This window comes from Numenius arquata, chromosome 6 (genome assembly GCF_964106895.1).
Source record: "Numenius arquata chromosome 6, bNumArq3.hap1.1, whole genome shotgun sequence".
NCBI lineage: Eukaryota > Metazoa > Chordata > Aves > Charadriiformes > Scolopacidae > Numenius > Numenius arquata.
Window position 1 is genome coordinate 629,381 of NC_133581.1, and position 19,197 is coordinate 648,577.

General features: G+C 49.7%; 2 protein-coding genes across 2 annotated transcripts; one reads left to right on the plus strand and one right to left on the minus strand.

The window, feature by feature from the left end:
* Positions 1-792: 792 nt before the first annotated feature.
* Positions 793-19,033, plus strand: DNAJC17 (DnaJ heat shock protein family (Hsp40) member C17). Its single transcript, XM_074149352.1, has 11 exons — positions 793-895; positions 2,961-3,030; positions 4,450-4,508; positions 6,068-6,155; positions 6,544-6,626; positions 7,076-7,172; positions 8,717-8,766; positions 9,288-9,365; positions 10,060-10,140; positions 10,890-11,018; positions 18,808-19,033. Exons 1-11 carry the CDS (start codon positions 818-820, stop codon positions 18,928-18,930), a joined length of 936 nt encoding a protein of 311 aa, XP_074005453.1. The 5' UTR covers positions 793-817; the 3' UTR covers positions 18,931-19,033.
* C6H15orf62 (chromosome 6 C15orf62 homolog) lies at positions 15,224-15,754 on the minus strand. The gene has a single exon (XM_074149353.1). The coding sequence runs from the start codon at positions 15,752-15,754 to the stop codon at positions 15,224-15,226; it is 531 nt and encodes a 176-aa protein (XP_074005454.1).
* Positions 19,034-19,197: the final 164 nt, after the last annotated feature.

Below are 19,197 nucleotides of genomic sequence, written 5' to 3' on the forward strand. Positions count from 1 at the left end.
CCCTGGAGGGGTTCAAGGCCAGGTTGGAGGGGGCTTGGAGCCACCTGGTCTGGTGGGAGGTGTCCCTGCCCAGGGCAGGGGGTGGCACTGGGGGGGCTTTAAGGTCCTTTCCAACCCAAACCAGTCTGTGATTCCAGGATTCTAATTCTACCCTGGTGACCATTTCAGTTGGTCACTGAAAAAAAAAAAAACAAAGCCCAAGACAAAAAAACCCCTTCCAACCTAATAATTTTAAATAATTATTTACAGATATGGAAGAAGTGACGACATCCTGAAGAGACGGATAAATAAGAAGGTTGGAGGCGTTTCGCAGGAGCTGTGCCCTGGGCTGAGCAGGCCCATCTCTAGGGAGGGTACAGCACCCCACAGCCCGGCCCTGCGCGGCCTGCTGAGCGGCCTCCTCAGGGAACGGCTGCCCGAGGGACACTCCCGCCTCTCCGCCGGGCCCGGAGCACCGCTACGGTTGCTCTGGCGCTTTTCTCCCTTCTTACACCGACACAAATCTCAGCCGGACCCCGCCACGGCCGCGCCGAACGATACCCGCCGCCTCACCAACCGGGCTCCAACCAACCGGGTAGCGGCGCAAAGCCCAACGGGAGTTGTAGTCCCTCGGCCGCCCCGCCCCCGCTTGAGGGCCCTGACAGAAAACTACATCTCCCAGCAAGCATCGCGGCTGGCGTGCCCGCTGGGTGCGGGGGCGCGATGCATCTTGGTATATGTAGTCAAACTGCCGCAGCTGGAGAGGGGGCGGAGGCGGGAGGGGACTCTGTTTCCCGGCGGGCGACGCGGGACGGGCTGTTAACCGCCCGGCGCCAACATGGCGGTCGATAAGGACCTGCTGCAGTTGGATCTGTACGGCCTGCTGGGGGTCAGCGAGAAAGCGTCGGAGAAGGAGGTCAGGGCCACGGGAACCCTCACGGGGCCGCGGGGCGGCTCGGGCCGGGCCCCTTCTCTTCCCTCCCCCGCCCTCGGCGCCTCCAGCCCGGCCCTTCCGCCGCTCCCTCAGCAGCGGGGGATGCTGCCCCGGGCAGGAGGCGGCTGGGGCGCGGGGCTGCCTTTGCTGCTCTCCCGCTGTTTACCTGGGCTCCAGGCGCTCTTTTAACGTGGTCCCGCTGCTGCCTTGCGGCTGGGCGGTTAATGAGTGGGAAAGCCCGGCTTTTCTGAGGTTGGCTTCGCTGCTCGCACCCTTGCGTTTGCTCCCCTTGAGGCAGCGGGGCCAGGCCTGGCCTGGGGGGGGGGTGGCACCCTCGGAGGGAACGGCACAGTTAGTCTCGGACGCTAGTTCTCTTGCTGTGTTTGTGTATGTGCCTTCGGAAGGAAAGTTCCTCCAGTGTTTACCAAAAATCCAGTTATTAGAGGTTAGTCTAGGTGCTGTAGGTTCCCGTAAGTCATCTAGTTAATTTTGTGGGTTTGGAATTATATGTTTCCCTTTTTTCTTTAGTTTAATTGGTAAGTCAACACTGAACACAGGATTTGAACTTTCCCAGCCCTGTTGTTACTTTTTTCAAAGGAAGTGAGTAAAACTATTAGTAACTAAACAAAGTTAAACTCAAAAGGAAAACTTTGACTTTCCTCCTTAGGCTTTCTCTCTCTCTTTTTTCATTTTTCTTTTAAGCAGTAGGAGTACAGTAGGGTAGAGCTCGGAAGCCACAGCCTGGGCCAAAGCAGCAGTTGTGTCTGAGGCTGCCTGGAAATTCCCTGTGTGTGAAGCACAAAACAGGGGCACAAGCAAAACGTAACGCACAGGATCGAACGAGATGAAAGGCTTCAGGTGACTTCAGCTCCTCTGCTGAGCTTGTCACTGGGGGCAAAGGATGAGGAAATTACTAATTGGATGTTGCGGTGCAATTTAAAAAAGAGCAAGTGTAATTTGGAGCGTTAATCCTTGATTAAGAGCAACCCACAGACTCTGTATGCAGAGCAGCATGGCCAAAAGAGGTGAACAAAGGGGAGCGGGACTTGTAAAGTAATTTAACCTCGCCGTTTCGGGAAGCCTTATCTGAATTTGCCACGTAGAACAAACAGCTATTGTAATGGTTGTGACTGATGGATGGTGAGATTTACCTCTCTCTTGACTTCGGCAGGAGGTGGGATTACCCTGGAAGGCTCTAGCTGCACATTTCCCTTCCCAGAGCTTTGTCCACCAGGTGGAGCTGGGCCATCGCTTACCCCACTCATTTTGGAGGACTGCTTAGCAGTGGAACTGAACTTTTCTTCCTTTCTTGCATGCGGATGTGTCCCTGACACAGGGAGCTCAGATTGTTAACAGTGACTTAGCTTGGAAAGTTGTAAATCCTTCTTTGAAGTGTAGAAGAGCTTGAGCAGTCTTTGGTCAAAAATTCATCACCTTGCCAAAGTCAGTGGTTGTGCAGTAAATGGTACTTTCTCTGTCCTGAAGTTGCAGCTGCAAAGACCACAGTATCCCTCTGGCTAGAGAACCGCCTCGGTGAACCAGGCCTGGCTCTGCTGATGGTGAGGTCTGGCTGCTGTAATACAGCACACCCAGAAGTAAAACTTGTGGCTTTAAAAAGCTTAAACTCACAAAAATATGGCTGTCTGCCCCCTCAGTGTCCTGGGCTCAAATGCTTATCCTCATGGTACTCTGTGATTAAAATTAACCTCACTGCATTGAGGTTGAAAACTGAGCTTTCCAGAGGTCTCTTGCTCTTACAGTAGGCTCCTTTGCTTTTAAATATGAGGGACTAATGGAGGCAGTGACACTCCAGAAATGGTCTTTATGTTCTGTCAGGCCCCTGGGCATGCAAACAAATGCTGGTTCAGCCACAGCCTTCTGCTTATGATAGGGAGCTGTGTTTTAACTTAAGCAAAGCCGACAACAAAAGAAACCTTCTGAGTAGTAATTTTTTGTTTCTGCAGTGTGAGTTTTCTTCCCCCGAGTTGCTTTTCTCAGCACAGAGTAAGCGGCACCAAGCAGTAACTCTCAGTTCTGGCTCTGGCAGGTGAAGAAAGCGTACCGGCAGAAGGCCCTGACTTGCCACCCGGATAAGAACCCGGACAATCCCAGAGCAGGTAAGACGGGGCTGCGCAGGCACAGGCAGCTCTTCGGGTTTGTTTTCAGACGTGTGGACTCCTGGAAGTGCCTCTGCTTGACTTCAGGTCTGTCTTTGCGTAACTAAGGGAATGGCTGGGTATATGTCATGGGAAGTGTATGTAGGCAGGACTAGAATTTCTTTTCATCACTATTATTTTTCATATTTTCATTGATACTTGATTATTGATATTTTCATCATTGGAATGGGCTGCCCCGGGAAGTGGTTGAGGCACTATCCCTGGAGGGATTTAAAAGATGGGTTGACATAGTGCTTAGAGACATGGTTCAGTGATGGGTTTTATCAGAGTTGGGTTGATGGTTGGACTCGATGATCTTGAAGGTCCCTTCCAACCCAGGCGATTCTATGATTCTATTAGAGAGCTCTGTTTGTTAAGGTTGAAAGCATACATATTTGGTTTAGAAACTTCAGAGTTAAGTCAGTGCTGAAATTATATTTGCACCTCTCTAAATCTTCCCACGGGGTACAATCCCAGACCTTTGGCCACCCTGTCCCCAGTGCTTACTGGCTGGTCACTATTTTAATTCATACCTCTCTCAGTCGAAACTTCAATAGCAAGCCTATAAATCATATTATCTGTGGGCACTGCCCGTTTTTGTCTGTGAGAGGCAAGGCCCTGACTCTGTGGAACTGAGTGTACCTGAACTGTTAGCAGGGTCCAGCTGCTGCAGGTACAGGTGGCAGTAAAGAGCAGCAGTAATTAGAAGGGTGCTGTTCATCAAGGCACCTCAAAACAAACATTGTTTTGTATCTTGCATTTTCGAATTTGATAGGCTATAGTCTTATAGATTGAAAAATGACTGTAGTGCAGAGAAAATTTTTCTACTAGAAAAAAAAAGTAGCAATAAGAGAAAAGCTGAGAGCTTTGGTACCTGCAGCATATTGAGAAGTGATTAAAAGTGTGTGTGGAGGCCTCTGGCTTACATGCATAACCTTCCAGGAAGAGGGTCAGCAACATTGATGTCAAATGCAAACTTTGAATCTTGGGCTGAAAAGCTGTATGTGAAAAGGATGTGAAAGGGAGAATTTGTTTGCAACAGTATATTTTGGGCTGACTGCAGACCAAATAAAACATTTCTGCAGGTTCAGTAAAGCATTTCTGTAGATGGGTTCTGTTGAATTTGTGTTTTCAAGATTTCTCTTAAAATGAAATGGTCCCAATTTTTGTTTCTTCACATACCCTGAAGTTTATGTAGCAATTGTTGTCCTTTGAGTTGAGGCAATTCTGGCTGTCGATTGGCTTACAAATGCTTTGGAAAGATTATTCCTCTTTCTGATGTTCTGCAGGTCTCTTCCATAAGGGATTGTCTTTTCTGGTCCGTCTCCAGCCCACTAGCGTGGTTTTCTGCATCTTACCCTTTTCTCTTCTAATTCCCAGCGGAAGTTTTCCACCAGCTGTCTCAGGCCCTAGCCGTGCTCACAGATGCGGCAGCCAGGGTAAGGATGCGCGTCCCTCCATGGTGCTGGGGTTGTGTTACTCTCTGTGAGGAGGCTGGGGAAGTGCTGGAAACTCTCCTCCTGCCTGTCCCACGTTCTTCTCCGACTGTGGTTTCATCAACGCAAGTCTCATCTGCTATTCCCCCTAGTTCTTTGTGAGATCAAACAGCGGGTGCCAGATAAGAACCAGGACAAATGTTCGCTTTCTGATTTGATGTGCTGAGAGTAGCTCTGTCCATTTGCTGCAAGGGTGAGATACTGTCTTTAATAACGTGTTAGTCGGGGGCATATCCCATTAAAAAATATAAATGATAACACCACTGATTCAGGGACACATTAAATCCCCATGACAACAGTGCGTTTGCCGTTCCCTTGAAGTCAAGGTCTGACAAAAAACAATATCTGGCTGTGATTGCTCAGCTCCAAGCTTTTCTTTCCGTGGGGCACGAGAGACTCGTAAACAGACAAGCTGAATCACAGCCACGTCTCTGTCCTTTTGCTGCAAGAGCTTTGCAGGCTCCAGGCGTAGCTCGGGCTCTGGTCTTGCTGCGAGGAAGCGGTTGAGTCCCTACTGCTTGGGGCCGGAAAGTGCTGTGGACATGTGAAGGGAAAGAATAAAAACAAAGTAAAAAAGAGCAAGTAACTCTCTGCAGATAAACTCAGGAGAGAAGGCATGTTAAAATTTCAGATGGTAAGATTTAAAAACATGAAATAACTCCCCTCTTTTCAAATATTGGCAAAGCTTGGCATCTCCCCTCCAAGGGGAAATTAAGCTTTTGGCAACCAAAACCATTTTGGCTTCTACATTTTCAAAAGGCAGAAGTGTTCAGCCAACCCTTCCTGTGCAGGAAGGAAAAATACCAGCTTTTCTGGTTTGTAAAACAAGCGCAGTGCTCTCCTGTGCAACTGTTCTACAAGTAATACTCAAGTACTTGTGCCAGTCTGTGCTTTGGTTTTGTGGAGGCTGATGAACAGATTTATCAACTGGCTTAAACAGGTGCCAGTGAAATTGCCAGTTTGCCCAGTCCCTAAGTCTCTATAGTGCTAAATGAACATTGATGTGTCATTGCTGCTGAAGCGTTCTGATGTTCTTTGATCTATTATGTTCATGGGAGTCAAACATCTGTCTTGTGAATAAATCTCTTATATAAAATAGACCTTTTTAATTGTAAAATTCTGCTTTAAACCAAACCTGATGTGTTACCAGTGCCCACCTGATCTGTTACCAGTGCCCCATAGGCTGCTTTTGGCATGTTCAGGAAACCAAAATACTCTTCCCACCTCTGAAGATGGGTCAGACTTTGTCCCCAGTACACTTTGCAGTTATTCCTGGACTTCTCACCCTTTCAGGCTCCATCTGGGCATCCTTGGGCCTCTTCTCATGTTTTCAGGATATTTGTGTTGACTTCCAACCCTTTTAGCAGGAATGCCAGCAAGGAGCAGAAAATGCTTCACCTCTGCTTACAGTGTTTCGCCTTTATCTCGCCTTTATTCACTGCTTTCCATTTTATCTCTCCTGCTTTCTAGAGTTTCACGCTGTTGTGTTGGTTCCTTGGCAGGCGGCGTATGACAGAGTGAGGAAGGCGAAGAAACAAGCAGCAGAAAGGACACAGAAACTCGATGAGAAGCGAAAGAAAGTAAAGCTTGGTAACAAAACGAAAACTTCATTTTCTCTTGGCTTGAACTCTTCATTAGCTGGGTGTTTGCATTTCTTCTGCCGCTGGAATCCACCACTGATGAATCTGCTGTGCGTTTGAGAGGGCTGTGGTTTGTGTATGCCCAGTACAATACAGCAGCCGTCTGAAATCCCCTCCCAGTCACAGCAGGGCTGGCCCTGCTCTGGGGAGGAATTGGGGGTTTTGAGGACTCTTGCGGCTGCTGGAACACTGCTGTGCCTGGGCAGGGGAGAGGTAGCAGAGCCGCCAGGGCTCTGAAATTGATGTGGGTGTAGCCAGGTTTGTGATCTTTCCATCCACCTCTAGTCAGCAGGGAAAATTCTCTCTGGGTTGTTTTAATTTTCTTTCTTTCTCTGCAGATCTTGAAGCCAGAGAGCGAGAAGCCCAGATCCGTGAGAGTGAAGAGGAGGACATCAGGATAACAAGATCATTAGAGCAAGAAGTAATGATAAATTCTTAGATTTCTCTGCTGCTTTTGAGAAGAATCGCTGAAAGTCTTTTACACTCATAATGAAAACCGCGTGATGAGATGCAGCAAATCTCTGTATAACAGTCCTTCAGCCTTTTGGATTAAGGGGCTCTAGGGAGGAGCGGTGTGTAGAAGGGATCCTGTAGCAAATGGCAGATGTGTCAATTTCAGGATTTTGGTTTTTGGCTGCCCTTTTCCTTTGCCTGGCAGCCAATAACAACAGCTAATTGGTTGTGTGCTGGCTGCGAGGGACTGTGGCACTAGGAACAGGAGGGGTCCAGTTTTATGAGCGCTGGAGCTGCCCCGGGGGAACTTGCGGGAGGGTTGTCCCCGGGTGGTGGGTGTAAGACACAAGCTCTCTTCGGCAGCCCAACCACAGAGCTGTGCCCTCAGATGTCTCTGCTCTCTTCCCTCTGCTGTAGATAATTCGGCTGCGTGAAGAAGGCTCCCGGCAGCTGGAGGAGCAGCAGAGGCTCATTCAAGAACAGATCCGGCTTGAAAGAGAGCAGCACGTCCAAGGTGAGGGCAGATGAGATGGGAGCCCTTGGCCAAACCACGTGCCCGTGGGACTCCAGCTCTTCTGCAGGCAGAGCTTCAGCAGGGGAGTTGGACTAGATGATCTCTATGGTCCCTTCCAACTCTAAAAAAATTCAGTGAAATTCAGTGAAAATTCAGAGCTCACATACGGATCCAGCCTTCTGACCTCACCTTGCCATCCTACTCAGCACCTTTTTCAGGAATAAGTCAAAAAACTTAGTATTTCTGTGGGGCTACTTTCTTCTATGTGGCGTGCTGCTCTTCAACATGCTGTTGCTGCTCCTTTTCAGTAAATATTCTAAGGTACTGAATCTAGAAGGTCTGATGTGGAGCCCCGCAGTATGCTGGAGGGAGCCTAAAGTCCTGCTCAAGCCTCACAATTAAAGCAGTTGGTGTTGCAGCCTCAAAATGGGGAATGATTAAAGTTTGCAAAAAATAATGGTTCCCATTGGGTTTACTACTCCTGTGTCCCTTGACAGTTCTCAGTACTTACCACCCAAAAGAGGCTCCGAGTGGAGAATAAGGGTATTTTTTAGTTTCTGGTTGCTGAGGCTTTACTTTCTGGAACTTAATTCTCTCACGTTCCTTGGGCATACACAGGCTTCATCCCAGGTCTGTACGAAGAGCAGCAACAAATCAGTCAGGAAATGAGCAACACAGTGAACTGGAAAACATCTGTTCTGTGCTGTACAGCCATAGGTGGTTCTGGTTGAGGTGTCTCCCTCTGATTCTCCCGGGCACTTCAGTAGCTGTTGTTGGCCTCCTTCATACAGGAGGGAATGGGATTTTTCCAGAGTCCCAGAATCTCATCCTTTGGTATCCTGAACCTCACTCCCATCCACAATCTCACTCTGTATTGAATTGCCTTTTTTAATATTCTCTCTCTGTGTGGGCTTAAAACATGGTTTTATGTTTCAGAAAGTTCTGTTCTTTTCAAAGCTAATTAGAGCGCTGTTCAGCTTTTCAGTTCAATGGGAGGATTTACTGTCTCTTGCTTCCTACCCTCTTCCTTCTGGCAGAGACTATAGTACAAGATTCATTCCTTTCTCATAGGAAAAATACTGATCTAATAATTGAAAAAAAAAAAAAAGAGCCACAAAAACCACCAGAGGTCCAGAAGCAGAGACTCTTTTTGGGGTCACCAGGGTTTTCCTGTATGACTGTATGACTTTTTTTTGTCTGTCTTTAATTTTTCCACACTTGTTCCCACCAGCACAACCCCCTTACAGGGAAAAATGTCACAGAATCTAACAGATCTCCTGCTTGGATTTTTACTTAGCTGTTTCTAGCCTTGAATGTGGCATGTTTCATAGAAGGGAAGAATGCTGACATCCAACATGTGGTCTGCACTGCAGTTCCTGCTGATAGTATCGCACAAGGCTTTTGGGGCTGAAATGATCTGGTGGAACCCAGCCATGGTTGCTGCTGCCATACGTACATTCTCGGGGTGAATTTTGTGCTAAATACTCTTTAGCCCAGGAGTTTTCACGTGTCATTTCCATCTTTTATTCCTTTCCCCTCTTTAGGCAAGCAAGAAAGAAACGGAGCAGAAGGGAAAATAACTCCCAAACTCAAAGTAAGACATCCTTATGAAGTGGGTTTTGGTGAAAATTGATGGAGCATTACACAGCTTTGGAAAACAGAAGGGACACTGCAGCTCTGCTGAACTGGCGGGTCCCTTTGTACAGTGAAGGGAAAGTTCCTTGATCTAATGTGTATTGGGCATGCAAACGGCTCCTCTCACTGCCTTTAAAATACCCTTCCTCCCTCACCCCTCTCTCTGGTCTAGGGCTTTTGAGCCTGAAATTGAGTTGTCTCTGCTTTAGGCACAGGGAAACATCTGCCTGTTACCCTGAAATAGCCATTAGTATGCTTTCAGCTATTATCTTTTTTTATTTCAGTGGGTAGTGTTTTCTCCCCGTTCCCCAAATAATTTGTTCCCTTTGCACATTCTGACGCTGAAATCACTGCTTTGGCAGTTCTGGGAGTGTAGCTGTAAATAGCAAACGTGATTATTGTGCAGGTGGCAGGAGCTGCATTGACTGTGGCAATGTGTGTTCAAATGGGCAAAATTAACTTGCTGTTTTTGTTTCCCAGCTAAAATGGAAATGCAGCAAAGAAGATGAGACCAGAGGCGGATACTCCAAAGATGTTCTGTTGCGCATCCTACAAAAGGTCCTGTCTGACACTCTTCCCTAGTACTCCATCTTCCCCTGCTCTCAGTCATATAAGAAAGGATAGTTAATTCTGAGAAGCTATGTATAAAGCCAGAGTGACTCTTTTTCTTTTTTCCTCTGTTACCCAGCTTTCTCACTGTGCCGTTCTGAGCTCAGCAGCACGATCTGTGGCTGGGAACTGTTGCCCATTAGCACCTCCATCTCCTGCCTAGCAGGGACTCTGCTGAAACAGAGCAATTCCAAACTCTTCCCACTGATGGTTCATGCCCCAGTGACAGTCAGACTGGTTGGTTGTGGTGCTCTGTGCCTGCACTCAACGCGCTGTATGTTGGCTGCTGTGGGGAGTTCAGAGGCAGGAACAGACGAGCCTTTGATCTGATTAATCCCAGCATGTGGTCTTTATTTTCCCCGCATGCAAGTGTCTCCTGTAGCTCTGGCTCTGAGCCGAGCTGCCCCCCTGCACTGGGGCTTGCTGAAGCGAAGTGCGTAGCTCCGTGCCTCCCCAGAACTGTTTCCTGGAGGAACAGAAGTGATGCCAGGTTGGGATCAGTGGAAGCACCGTGCAAGGCAGAAGGGGTGACAGCTCGAGCCTCACGTCTGAAAACACACGTTTTCTCTTTGCATTCGTTCCACAGATGAACTCAGCTTCTCTTCTGGGGCTGCAATTAACTTCTCTTTCTTTGTCCCAACAGTATGGTGACGTGCTCAATTTGTTGATCTCGAGCAGGAGGACTGGGAGCGCAGTGGTGGAATTTGCTACGGTTAAGGCTGCTGTAAGTCTGGGGGGGACCCCGGGTGCGTGCAGGGGGGAGACGGGCGAGAAGAGGTGTTGGAGCAGGGAAAGGTTGGCGGCTGATGGCCTGGGGATGCTGCCCTGTCATTAAGGCAGTGGGGAAGGGTAATGAGAGTCTAAAGGTGCACAAGGGAGTGGCACAAACCCGAGCAGCTCCTGCACACAAACAGGCTGCGTGTGTGTGAAGGGCTGATCAGAGACTCTGCTTCAAAAAGCAGGCACTGAACCCTCGAATCAGCTCTCACTGGAGGTGAATTACCCATTGTAGGGATGGGCTTAATGAGTTTTAGAGGTTATATCAGGCATTTGCAGTTTAAAAGAAATCAAAATGTCTTGAGTCACTGTGAGTTATAATAATTCATGCGGCTGTGGGAACAGAAATTGTCGGTTACGCTTAATTTTAGTAGTTCCATCAACTTAAACTTACACTGCACCAAGAATCTCTGTTTCTTGCCACCTGTTCATTCCCTCATGTATCTGAATAATTAAAAAAACCCAGAATTGTCTGACTGTTTATCACAAGTACTGGGAGCAGTATGTTCTGTCTATGCTGGATGCAGATATGGACATTAAAGGGTGCTTCTCGTGCAGGGCTGTGAAATCTTCACTGGTTGTGCTCCCCTTGGCCCCGATGCCAGGCTGAGATGGAGAAACTCATGATTTGTAGTGACCTGTGGGGGAGTGGGGTGTGACATTCAGATGGTGATGGAAGAACGTTCTCATTGTTAGGAGATGGCTGTGAAGAATGAAGTTGGGCTGATAAATAATCCTCTAAAGATTTCCTGGCTGGAGGGCCAGCCCCAGAACAGTCCCAGCACTGTCCCCTCCGACAGCACCACTCAGCCTAGGACTTCCCAGGTAAGGAGACACAGGCTGCTGTTACTTAAATCTGTTTCTATAGCAACCTAAATTTAACAGGGTGCTTTGCATTTATGGTAAGACAAGTTGATTCCCAGCAGAGCTGAAAAGAAGCTCTTAATGAAAGGCCTGGGTTTCTGATGAACCCTTTTGTGCTGAAGCAGTGGCTTTTTTAAAGGGCCTTTTGCCAGGGTGAGCAAAGCAGGGTTTTGCTCAGTGAGAGCACAAGGTGTTCGGATGTCTGGTTCTTCGCACAGTTTGACTCCCTCTTCCAAGTGAAAAACAGGGATGTTCCTTGCTCAGTTCAAAGCCTCTAATGCCATTCTTCTGGAATTTTTTCTAATATACTCTGACTGTGGGAATCCTCTAGTTGAAACGGGTCTCCTAGAAGGCTGCCTTAGAGAGGCTTGGTTACTCACTGTGTTCACAAGAGGGTGAAATGTCAATGCTAAAAGGAAACCTAGATTCTTAGGGGCTGCAGGAGGGAAGAGAAAGCAATATCAAATTAAATATCCTGGTAGAGACCTCATTGTCTGATTTGGGTCTTCTTTTCCAGTGTGGTTACTTTGAGTGCAAGCTGTTTGTTCACTATTAGCTGCTTCCTGCTTGTTTCACCAGATCATCGCTCTGAAGCTGTTGCTCTTGTATAACAAACGTATCCCAATCACAAACCAAAGGGAAAGCAGTAACATCTAATGCAGGTTGTTGGCTCTCCGTTACCCCTTGCTCCTGTTGGTCCCCTGGAGTGGCAGACGTATCCACTTCTTTGGAAGTGTGGTACGTTGCACTTTGCTCTGTGGCCCAGGATTTATCTTGTGCTCTGCGTGTCTTCTGGTCTAGTGAGTAATTCCTTGGCTGTGAAGGGACACACAGAGATCCTTCGCTGGTTACTTGGGTTCCAGTTCAAACTTCACACGACACTTACTCCCCTCTCCCCCTTCCCTCTGGTATAAATATCAGAAAGATCTAATTGCTGGGGGGGCTTCTGCCCTGTGCTCTGCAGGTGCCCTTCGTCTGTGTGTCTGTGTCTCCATCGGCCTGGTGTGTGTTCACTGCCAAAATGTTTGAGCAGCCTGTGAGATTGTTCAGTACATTCTCTCCTGACCTTTTGTTAAGTACTTTACTTATCGTAGATGCATTTATACATCAGAATGCCTTGTTGTTACCCCAGTTCTGTTTAGGGTTGTATGTTTTCACTTGGGATGCACGTTCTTTGTCTGACCAGCCTGGCCTGAGCAGCAATTTCCCATTTCCCAGAAATCCCAGGCAAAGGCAATGACAGCATCAGGGCCCAGGAGCCAGGCAGATCTCCAAGCACAGCGTAGAACCTGTGAGAGTGCTGCAGACACAGCACGTTCTCAGAGGTGGCCAGAGTGTTAGAAAGCAGATTGGGGGGGAAAAAGCAGAATCTTACCCGGTTCATTTGAGTATCTCTCTAACAGAGAGTGAGAACTGGCTCGTTCATACCTGAGGGGGCTGCTGGTGCAGTTGGAGCTTGGTAGTGGATTCTTGCCTCTCTGGGTTCAAAAGCCCTGGCTTTTGACTGAGTTTGTCTTGGCTGGTTTCCATGGCCAAAGCGGGTTAGTGTGGAGCTGGTTCCCAGCCCGCCTGCTGGGAAGGATTAGCCTGGTGGAGCACAAGGGAGAGCGGCTGAAGCAGCGAATGGTGTTGGTTCTGCGTGGAGGCAGTGACTCACTTCTGCCCCATGCAGCCCCGTCAATCCCTTATTAGCTCACAAAATCACCAGTTACGGCCAGTGACTTGCCTCCTTTCCCACAAATTGCCCTGCTGATGCTTGTCTGTCCTTTCTACTGCTTTTATGTAAGCAGTGTAAGCACTGCAAACTCTTTGATTGCATTGCAGTCTTGCTGTCCAGGCTAAGATCTCCAGGCTGCTCTGGTTCCTGCTTTTCCTAGTTCCTACTCCAGACCTTCCCCAGATCCTCCTGCTGCTTCCGCTAGGATGCTTCCAAAATCAGTACTATGGTAGTAGCTTCTCTCGGCTGTACTGCTTCCAGCTGACTTATTCTTTGTCCTCAGCTCTTCAACTCTAGACTGTGCAAAATGAGCTCTTTCAGATCTCTTTTGCCACTGCCTCAACCTACTCCCCACTTTGTCCTTCCATGCCCTGCCTGGCTTCCCAGCCATCAGGGTGCACACTCTTGCTCTCAAGCTGCACTTAATCTCACCCTGATTTAAGCTGTCCTCACTTCCTATTTGCTGCTCCCTCTGGGTTGCTCCTATTTTTGTCTGAATCCGCCCCCACCTTTGCTCCCACTCTGCGCGACTGCAGCTTCGGAAAACAGCCCCAAACCCGGAGCGTTCTCATGGCAACGCTCTCACTGCTCCTCTGCTCCAGAGCCCTGTCTGCTCCCTTCTCTGGCTGGGGCACTGGGAGCTCTGCACCTGCCTCTTCCAGTAAAGGACGGCCACGCACCACCCAGACCAGAGGAGCTCTGGAAGCAGTTCCCAGGTGAAAGCACGGCTGGCTATTGGAAAGTCCTGCTGTGAGGAGGCAGTAAGTTGCAAGACACTTGCCTCTGCCGTCTTGGTTGGCTCATTTTCTTCTACAGCCACAGGTGCGCGTTGTCCAGCAGTTCCTGGAGAGCTGCCGGGGCCAAACGGGCGAGTTATGCCTGAATTACAAAAGCTGTGGAGTGGTCAGTGCTGCTCTAGGCTATCTGAGAGCAGTGACTATTTGATTGCTGCAGCTCTGAGTGGCTCAGAGCACACCACGGCTGTACACTGCTCTAAGAGCATATTTTACCACGGCAACAGCGTGAAGCTCTTCTGCGAGGGTCTTCCTTGCACCTTTAGCAGTGGGATCTCCCTGCCAGGGCTCCTCAGGCACCTTGGGCCATTCATCCAGCCACGTGAAAGTGCTGAGAAAAGCCTTCTGTCTGGCACTCTTGCATCTTTTCTAAGCTCCTTTGAGGTTTTCATAGAGTTTGTTTTATGTTACCTGACTTTACAGCCTGGTGTGAGTCCAGCAGGTTAAGAGCTGTCTGTGCCTCCTCTGCAGTGTCTCTGCTTTGCTGTAGGCAGCTTCCAAAGCTTAGGGTTATCTGGGTGCATGGAGGTTTATTGCTTTTAAAAAGAGCCCTAGTATCTAATGTAGCTATGAAAAAGGCAAGAATTGGTGAGTTTCTGCAGTGTCCTTTTAATAGTTTGCCCTGATCCTGCCTGAAACGACCTGGGCCTGGCAGAGCGGTCCCATTGTCCAGCTCTGGGGGTAAAGAACTCTTCCTTCCCACGCCGGGTCTTGGCCTGAGCTCTGTGCCCTCTCCTCGGGGGAAGAAGGTGAAGTCCCAGCAGCTCTGGCCTCCTCCCAGCCCAGAAAGCAGAGCCACGCTGCTTCCCCACCCTCGCAAATGCCCGAAGTGCCAGAGTGGATCAATCTCTGGCACCACAGATAAGGGACCTGGGCTTTTTCTGGCTTGCTACCAATGAAATGAGGCCACAAGACACGTCCAGTCACAGATACATTTATTCTTCCATATCTGTACAGCTGAGAGATCAGCGCATGCTTCAAGCAGCAGTATCTAGAGAAGTTTCTTCTCCTGCTAGTAGGATAAATAAACTGCTGTTGCTGTGTTAGGAGCCTACGTGGATGCTTACCTGTTTCCAGGCTGCCAGTGCCAACTGCACCTGAGTTGGGGGAAAAGAAACCCACAAGAGGGGAAAAAAATAAAAAGGAGGAGGAACAGCTTTGATTTTTCACATCCAAACAAGGTGGGAGAAGAAACACCCGTTTCTGTCTCTTGGCCCTTGCCGTAGCTATGGCTTTGAGATGCAGGGCTGTTGTCTCCCTGCAGGCTGCTTATCCACAAATGCTGTATGCCCTGTCCCTTTGTGCCCGTGTCCCGCAGCGTCACAGCCACGTCCCCAAAATAACAGGTCTTTAGGCAAACAGTGCCATTCTTCCCCGAGGAGGAGATGCAGAGTCAGGAGTGGGAAATGCCCGGTTTGGAGAGCAGTAACTTGCCCACGGGGTTCCAGCAGACGGTGCTCTCATCTGAGCACGGAGCCTGTGGGCTCCGCTCCCAAGGACTCCTGGCAAGGACAAGGACAGTCTGTGGTGGGGAAGGCGAGAACGACAAAACAGGCTACACGTAACAGGAATGCTGCAGTGTCCTTCCTCCCGCCAGGACCAGAGAAACTGACTGCAGCAGTGAGTAAGTATGAGGTGTCAAATGAGAAATACCTTCAAATGGCGTAATCTCTTGGGTTCTGTTTCCTGAGGGTCTGCAGAACATCCTCGAGAAGCGATAGCCCCAAATCCACTTTGAAGGAGAGGAAGGGATCAGACAGGTCAGAGAGGGGGGTGCCATTCTGGGCACCTGTCTCTGAGCTCCCGCAGTCTGTCGCCTGGTCCTTGTGGAACTGAGTTTGAGTGGCTTTGTGGTATTGATGAGAAGCACCAGAAAAGGAGAGGTCGGAGTGAGAATCCGTGTGGTCGATGATGTTAGGGCAGCTAGAACTGTCCAGGTACAGGCGGGGAGGCTTGGGAGGTGCTTGTGCCTTGGCCAGGTTTTGCTCACTCTTACAGGACAGGTAATCGGACTTGTCCTTCAGATCCCTCAAGCATTCCCTCTTCTGGCGCTGCCCATCACTGTCCAGAGTGTGGCTGTTCTGGTTCAGGATGATGACCTGGTTGCCCAGCTTTTTGTGTCTCCTGAGCGAGAACCGTCTGAAGAACGTTGTGGACTTGATGGACCCTCTCCGCCAAGTATCCATGGTGAAAGGCAGCGAGGAGGAGGAGGAAGCTGCTGACTCTTCACAGCCAGGTGTTGGACTTAAGTCGCGGGATCAGCAGCAAGTGACACAACAGGAACAACCTCTTCCTTCCCTGTTGCCGGAGCTGGAAGGAAAACAGAGAGGCTGGTATTGCAGGAAATGCAAACCTCGTACCGCGTCCGTGTGTTAAGGAGCACTTGGCCTGTCTTCGATATTAAGGAGTCGTCTCCTTCGGTGGAGAAGGAATGGCGGTGTCTGAGCTTATTAAATCTGTGCTGCAGGAACAAGCTGATGAGGAACAGCAAAGGCGCACAGTCACCATGAGAACAGATTTAATCCAGCATCTAGAACAGAAGGGCACTTTGGTGCCATGGTAACCAGCCACCTTCTTGGGGAAGGGCACAGCACAAAAATCTCTGTGGGTGGTGAGGAAGGGAGACGGTGACTCAGTCACGCTGGAGGAAACCAAAGAAACAGTCGAATGGAAACAGAAAAAGCGACAATATGCAGAGGTAGAAGACAAATGTTAGGAAAATTGAATGTAAAACAGACTTACGCTGTGTCGGAGCAGCTCCCGAGTCTGACGGTGCTGAGGAGAAACTGCTGGAGCACTCGGAGAACTGTGAGCACCACGTCCACCAGTGTGCTGGGACGCTGGGAGAGGAGTGTGCTGGGACACTGGGGGAAGCAGGTCCAGGGATGGTTCAGCCAGGTTGGACCCGGAACACTAGAAGTCCCCGATGTCTCCTTCTCTTCATGTGCCTCCTGTCACTGCTTCCCAGGCTGCAGCTCCGTGTGCGGATGGGTTTGTTTTGAGCCAAGCCCTTGCTGAGTCAGCCACGTCAGAAACTGGGGTTTACACCATTGGTAATTGCCAGGATTGCAGGAAGTAGGTGTGTGGAGCGGCAAAGCACCAGCCCACACTCTGCCTGAGGAGAAAGCGAGCTCCCTCCGAGGCACCCGGATTGCTTGGGAGCTGCCAACGCGAATGTCAACCGTACCCCATCTTCAGTCAGAGCGTTTCCTCCCTTGGTGCTCTCCTGCTGCCGCTCCTCGGGGCTGCTTGTCCCAGCAGAGCTCCCAGTCGAGGCCAGAAATAATCTCTGTCTGTTTTAAATTGAAACCCGGAGCGTGAGGCGGTGTTTCAGGTTTGTACGGGTGATTCATCTGCCTGAGTCTCACGCAGGCTATTTCGTTCAGCCGAGCAAGTGACAGTAAGTGTCTGTGGCTGGTGGACAGGAGCTTTGGAGAACCCTAGTTCTGCCCTAGAAAAGCCGATAGGATCTGCTGCTTTTTCAGACACCGGGAAAATCTGTGCTGAAAGGTTATTTCATTCACACAGCTCCCAAGATACCAATTACAGCATATTACTCTCTTAATTTCCCAGTCTAAATTTCTCATCGTTGTGGGTTCCTATCCTGACCTCGCAGCTGAACGCTCTGCAGCTGGAGGAGCCACTTTGCTGGCACCTGGTAACAAATTTGCACTTGCTCCGTTTTCATGCAGGATCTTATTTAGCTGTTCTATTGCCTTTTCATCCCTTCCATTTTCTATCTAAGATGTCCTTAAATCACCACTAGATCTAGTGCCTAGAAAAATGAATGTGAGATTTTTTTTTTTTTCATTTTTTTCATTCACCTTCTGTCTAAACGCTTTTATTTCTACCTGAACTGTCAAGCAAACGAGCTGGATGTTTCCAAGCATCGCCGAGCTTTGAATGCGTCTGAAATAGTACGGCCACCTACTAGTCTTAAATGGCTTTTGAAAGCGGAGTGCCAGAGCCACCGCTCCGCTCTGCGGGGGGAGCTGTCAGCTGCTGCCTACATCTATTAGGTGGCGTCTGCAGTCACCGCGTTGCTGATGTGACAGTTGCTGCCACGCGCGGCAGGAAGGCTCCAGGAGCTTTTGAGAACCGGGACGCTCTCGTGTCAGGCTGGGGAACGTACCTGGGGGTTTTCTCTCTGCGGCCACTTCTGTAACTAAAGCCCAGAAAGGTTTCATTGTTTATTTTTTTATGGCGTTAGGCTTTATAACGGGTGAAGTGTACGCTGGACTTTGTGCACAACGTTGTACAAGGAGAGCTCGTCATCCGAAATAACCGGCCACAGTGGGGCAAGTGGTGCTTCCCCATCCTCCCTCCCTCCCTGGGAGCAGCGAGAGGGTAATTCCCTGTCTGTCCCGCTCTGTCTCGTCCTTACACTGTGATTATCACGGAATTGTCAGAGTTGGAAGGGACCTCTAGAGATCACCCAGTCCAACTCCCCTGCCAGAGCAGGGTTGCCCAGAGCACATCACTCAGGGCTGCATCCAGGCGGGGCTTGAAGATCTCCAGAGAAGGGGACTCCACGACCTCCCTGGGCACCCTGTTCCAGGGCTCTGGCACCCTCACCGGAAAGAAGTTTCTCCTCATATTTGAATGGAATTTCCCATGTTCCAGCTTGTGCCCGTTGCCCCTTGTCCTGTCAGTGGGAACCACTGAAAAGAGTCTGGCTCCATCCTCCTTCAACTCACCCTTTAGAGACTTGTAAGCATAGATAAGGTCTCCCCTCAGCCTTCTCTTCTCCAGGCTAAAGAGCCCCAGCTCTCTCAGCCTTTCCTCATCAGGGAGATGCTCCAACCCCTCCATCATCTTTGTTGCCCTTCGCTGGACTCTCTCCAGTAGTTCCCTGTCTCTCTTGAACTGGGGAGCCCAGAACTGGACGCAGTATTCCAGTTATGGCCTCACCAGAGCAGAGGGGGAGAATGACCTCCCTCGACGTACTGGCCACACTCTTCCCTACGCAGCCCAGGATCCCATTGGCCCTCTTGGCCACAAGGGCACATTGCTGGCTCATGGGTGATTTACTATCTACCAGGACCCCCAGATCCTTCTCCTCAGAACTGCTGCGTGTGATGAAGCTGGCTGTTTTCTGCAGGCCAGGCAGATTTCGCACCTTTCCTGATGTCCCTGGGGTCACACTGCCATGAACCATCTTCCTGGCTGATTGTGGTTTCTGGAGGGGGGAGCTGGGGTATACGCTGTCGGTGAGAGGTTGGCTGTGTTCTGCTCGCAGGCGTCGGTGGTGTCGGAGCGGGACTACGAGAGCCTGGTGATGATGAGGATGCGGCAGGCAGCCGAGAGGCAGCAGCTCATTGAACAGCTGAAGCGGGAAGACGTGGAAGAGTCTCACACCTAACGTGAGAGTATGGATTCTCCCCACCCCATCCCTCTTCCTTTCCAAAGCTGTTTCTTAATTTAAGTCAATAAACCTCCTTTTTTTAAAGCCGTTGTAGGAATGCAAACTCTCGGTGACAGCAGCCTTTCTCCCTTTTCAGAATTGGGGTGGGGGGAAAGGCTGCATCAGCCTCAGGGTAAGTGTGTCAGCCTGGGGTCTGTGTGCTCAGAGCGGCTGCCCCGTCACAGAGGACGGGGGAGAGGTGCTCTCGGAACACCTCGGAGCTTC